This window comes from Capsella rubella, unplaced genomic scaffold, assembly GCF_000375325.1.
Source record: "Capsella rubella cultivar Monte Gargano unplaced genomic scaffold, Caprub1_0 scaffold_13, whole genome shotgun sequence".
NCBI lineage: Eukaryota > Viridiplantae > Streptophyta > Magnoliopsida > Brassicales > Brassicaceae > Capsella > Capsella rubella.
In genome coordinates, this window is record NW_006238911.1 from 244,377 (window position 1) to 248,642 (window position 4,266).

Consider the following 4,266-nt stretch of genomic DNA (forward strand, 5'->3'; position numbering starts at 1 on the left):
TTTAAAAATTAAAACTAACTACTAAGTTACTAATTAAAAAAACAAAAAAAAAACAAAGACATACCCCAAGTAATCGCATTGACACTGGATCCTCTCTTGAAGTCAGCAAAATCTGAACATCCTTTGAAATAGGTTCTTCCATTTCCCCTCCATCATTAGCCTCCCTCATTTTCAATCCAGCTAACACTTCCCCAGCTGCTTTCTCAAACTACAGTACAAAGATTGATTCGTTCCAACTTTTCTTAACACTAAGAAATCTCATAAAACAAAAATAATTCTAGGAACCCTAATTTCTTTACTAATCGTATCCATATGAAGTCAAAAGCATTAAATTGCGGCCATACCACAGGGAGATAATCAGCAGGAGCGGATCGGATTAAAGACGGGAGATCGGAATCGAAGGCCAGGAGATCTTCGAGGTGGACAAGAAGTCTCTTAGGGTTATCGAGGAGAGCTTCTCTGTAAGGGAAACAATTCTGCTCGATCTCGAAATTTCGAATGAATTCCTTAAATTTGGTTAAGACGGCATGGGGGCTGACGGCGGCCGCATCTCCGGCCTCCGGGAATTGCGGCTGGTCGCTGAAGTAAACTGCTCCTTCGTCCCAACCTGACATATTCGCTCTCTCTCTCTCTCTTCTCTTCTCTTCTCTTCTATCTTGCTCTCTCTCTCTCTGTGAATCTATCAAAAAGTTATGAGGAAAAGAGATGGTGCGAAAAGGGGATTTTACTCGACGATGAGTTTCGGCGGGAAGAGTGTGGCGGGAAAGTGATGGGCCGGGCCCAAATTGGGCTAGTTACTTTTATTTTGTTTTATTAAACGTCGATTATTTTGATAAGTTGAAATGTTGAATTTCAATAATCTTTCACGTAATAAGAAGGGTTAAATTAATATATACTAGGTATGGACGTGCGGGATTTTTTTTTTCTTTTTTTTTAAGTTTTGAATTGATTATGTAGATATTATATTGGTAATAGTTTATGTGAATTTTATGAGTGTATTTTGCAAAGTCTACGGCTGCAAATGGATGATCATTAAAAGTAAAACGAAAAAGATAAATCATGTTTTTACATAGATTCATGCAAAAGTCTACCATTTGAGTTAAAAATGAAAAATGATTATTCATATTTTTCATCTCATATTAGAGGAATAAAGAAGAGAAAATAAGAAAAGTTTTCCTACACTCTATAAGAGATGAACAAGATGAAAACTATTCATTTCCGTTTTTTTCATCTCATCATTTTCATCTCATTCATTTTTAGAGTAACCATATCAGCGCCATAGCATCTTCCATATATATATATATATACTAGCAGTTGACCCGCGCTCCGCGCGGGAGGTTTATAATTTTGTTTTATTGATTTTTTATTCATATTGTGATATTTTATTATTTTTTAATTGATTTTCAAAAAATATTATAATTATTTCTCTTTAATTATTATCTTTCAATACTCAAATTTGGATTAAAAGCATTTGATTCAATTTATGAAATATCATTTTTTTCTTTTTGATCATGTTATAAACTAATATTTCACTTTCATTTTATTTTTCCTCTTTATAATTTTATATATACAATTACATAAATGTTGTTTTAGTCTACCATAAATTTAAATTTTACTTCCATTCTAAAACTCAGTAACATATTTAAAATATTAAATTATGATCAATTTAAAATGAAAGTTGAATTATATTATTACCACTAATCAAAAAATTATAGTATTGTTTTTCTTATTTTAACATTTCATTTTTTTACATAATTTATTTTTATTTATATAAACTTTCTATTAATTAAATAAGGAACATAAATATGCAATAAATGAATGTTTTAAATTTATTTTAATGTTTAAACAAAAATGTGGCTTAGGTGGCATCATGAGAAGAGAGAAAAAACTAACTTTTTATATATAGATATATATAAAGTTATATTTTCTCTCTTCTCCTTCTGCCATGTCAGCGCTATATCATCTTCCACATCATCATTTTTATAACTTTTTTACTTTGATTTAAAATTACAACACCCTACTTTTTAACTTTTAACATTCTATGTCATTTTATATCTTTTCCACAACATAATTTAACCTTTATTTATTTTTATATATTCAATAGTGATTTTAAGAAAATAAGTAATATAGTAAGAAAAATTTATAGGCGAAATTAAATAAAACAAGTTCCTATATACAGAGTATTGAAAATGATGAATTATCATATAAATTATATATATATATATATTGATTTATTATGAAATAACTGAGTTTAAATAATTAGGGTTAAAAAATATCAAAAATCTTAATGACCACTTAAAACTTAACACATGGCAAATAATACTTCACTCAATTAAAATTCACAGTGTTGTAATGTATCAACACCAAATTTACCACATCCTTAACAACAATTTTACAACAATCATTGCACTGCTTGCAACTGGTGAAATTTTTTTACATCATGCCCATTTTAAGTACTTATTTATTGAGAAATTCCCTAATCTAGCATGATTTAAGTTCTTCTTACATATATACCACACACTCCATAATTTGACACAAATACCATTAATTTTTTTAATTAAATGACTAAAAGATCCTTGAATACAAAATACACAGTTCAACCTAATATTTACGATTGATTGAGTGCTATTGTGTTACAATCGCCGGTGAACTGTCGCATCACTTCCTCCGCCGTCATTTCCACCGTCCACCGGTGAGCTTAACATCATTAGCTCGTGTCATTGTCTTCCTCAATTCAACGAGGTCGTGTCACTCTCGTACTCAATTCGTCGTCTCCCATGAAGCTTCAATTCTTTGCCATCGTTGTTCAATTCGTCGTCGTTCAAACTTACGCTCGTGTCTGTCGTCATCAATTTGTTGTCCTTCAATTGATCAAGCTTGATTTTGCAAAGGTGTTGCTTTGGTTTTTGCAAGGTGTTGTTCAAGATTTGATTAGGTGTTTTTTTTAATTTGATTAGTTTGTTGCTATGGATTTGATTAGATGTTGCTCTGGATTTGATTAGGTGTTCCTCTAGATTTGAGAACTGTTGTCAAGCTGGTGGTTTTGTGCTGCTCTGGATTGGATTAGTTCTTGGTCTGGATTTGAGTACTGTTATCAAGTTGGTGATTTTGTGTTGCTCTGGATTAGGCGTTGCTTAGGATTTGTGAAATCAAGGTGGTGATTTTGTGTTGCTATGGTTCAGGTGTTCCTTTGGAATTGTGAAATCAAGGTGGTGATTTTGGTGAATGTTATTTGCAGATCCAAATTTGTAAGGTGATTTCACATTTGCAATCGATTGGAACAATGGAGGATCTCTTTGTAAAGTAGGTGAAAATATCATGTATAGGTTTAGTTGAGATAGTGATTGAAGTTTTCAAACTGGATTGTTTAGTTAATGCTATCAAACATAGTTGTGGACTTTCTCTACAGATGAAGAGGATGGTATGAGATTCTTTGCCAGTGTTGTGTGGAATGATCGTCAAGTTCAGACGTTTTGTGAAGACCGTCCTGAAGTTCGTGAAATCTTTCCTAAATTGTTAGTGTAATTCTTTCTAATTTGGATTTCCTTAACATTATGTCTTTTTCTAATTTGGATTTTTAAATCTTTTTATTTATATTTTACTTTAAATGTATCAAAAATCTCATGAGTAATGATTTGACTTTGTGTCTCTCCAAATTTCAAAAAGTCTTTCCTTTTTTTTTTTTGGACAAACTAAAACTTCATTAATTAAACAAAGGTCTTACACTCCAAGGAAGGAGGAACTGAAACAGCCATAAAGACAAACAAAACTACCAAAAACAGTAGAGATAGGTGCAGGGGAAATACATAAGAAAGCTTTATCAAGGAGGATTCCTTTTAGCTATGTAGTACACCGATATAGATGCAAGATCCGGCTTACTGGCTGCCATTATGAGCACTTTACACAAGACAAGTGCTACCGCTACAAGAGCTGAGGTACCAAAGGCTCTGATCGCAGAGAAAGAGACCGTTATGGAACAGTTAGAACTCGAGAACGTCCAAACCAAACTGCAGAGACAAGAAGCAGCTAACCACACTCCTTCAGCATAGCAAGTGAGATGTGATAAGCTTTGAGTGATACCTGCAGTTTAAAGAGTTCCAAACCACAAGGAGGACATGGAGCCTTCCGGGTCGTCAACGCCAAACAGCCAGCAAATGCTGAACGAGAACAATCTTGAACAACGGTCCTCGCTTCTGCTTCAAGCAGAACAGTCTTCCAAACAATGGTCCTTGTAACACTACCACTATACAAAAGTGAAGTAGTAAG

General features: G+C 32.8%; 1 protein-coding gene across 1 annotated transcript in view; it reads right to left on the reverse strand.

The window, feature by feature from the left end:
* The window catches only part of LOC17874543 (DNA replication licensing factor MCM5), a 4,443-nt gene extending 3,762 nt beyond the window's left edge, over positions 1-681 (reverse strand). Inside the window, exons 1-2 of the mRNA XM_006279360.2 lie at positions 345-681; positions 21-208 (exon numbers count right to left, since the gene is read on the reverse strand). Coding sequence (XP_006279422.2) covers positions 21-208; positions 345-614 — 458 coding nt within the window. The 5' untranslated portion in view covers positions 615-681. The remainder of the gene's footprint in view (positions 1-20; positions 209-344) is intronic.
* Between the last annotated feature and the right edge of the window lie 3,585 nt (positions 682-4,266).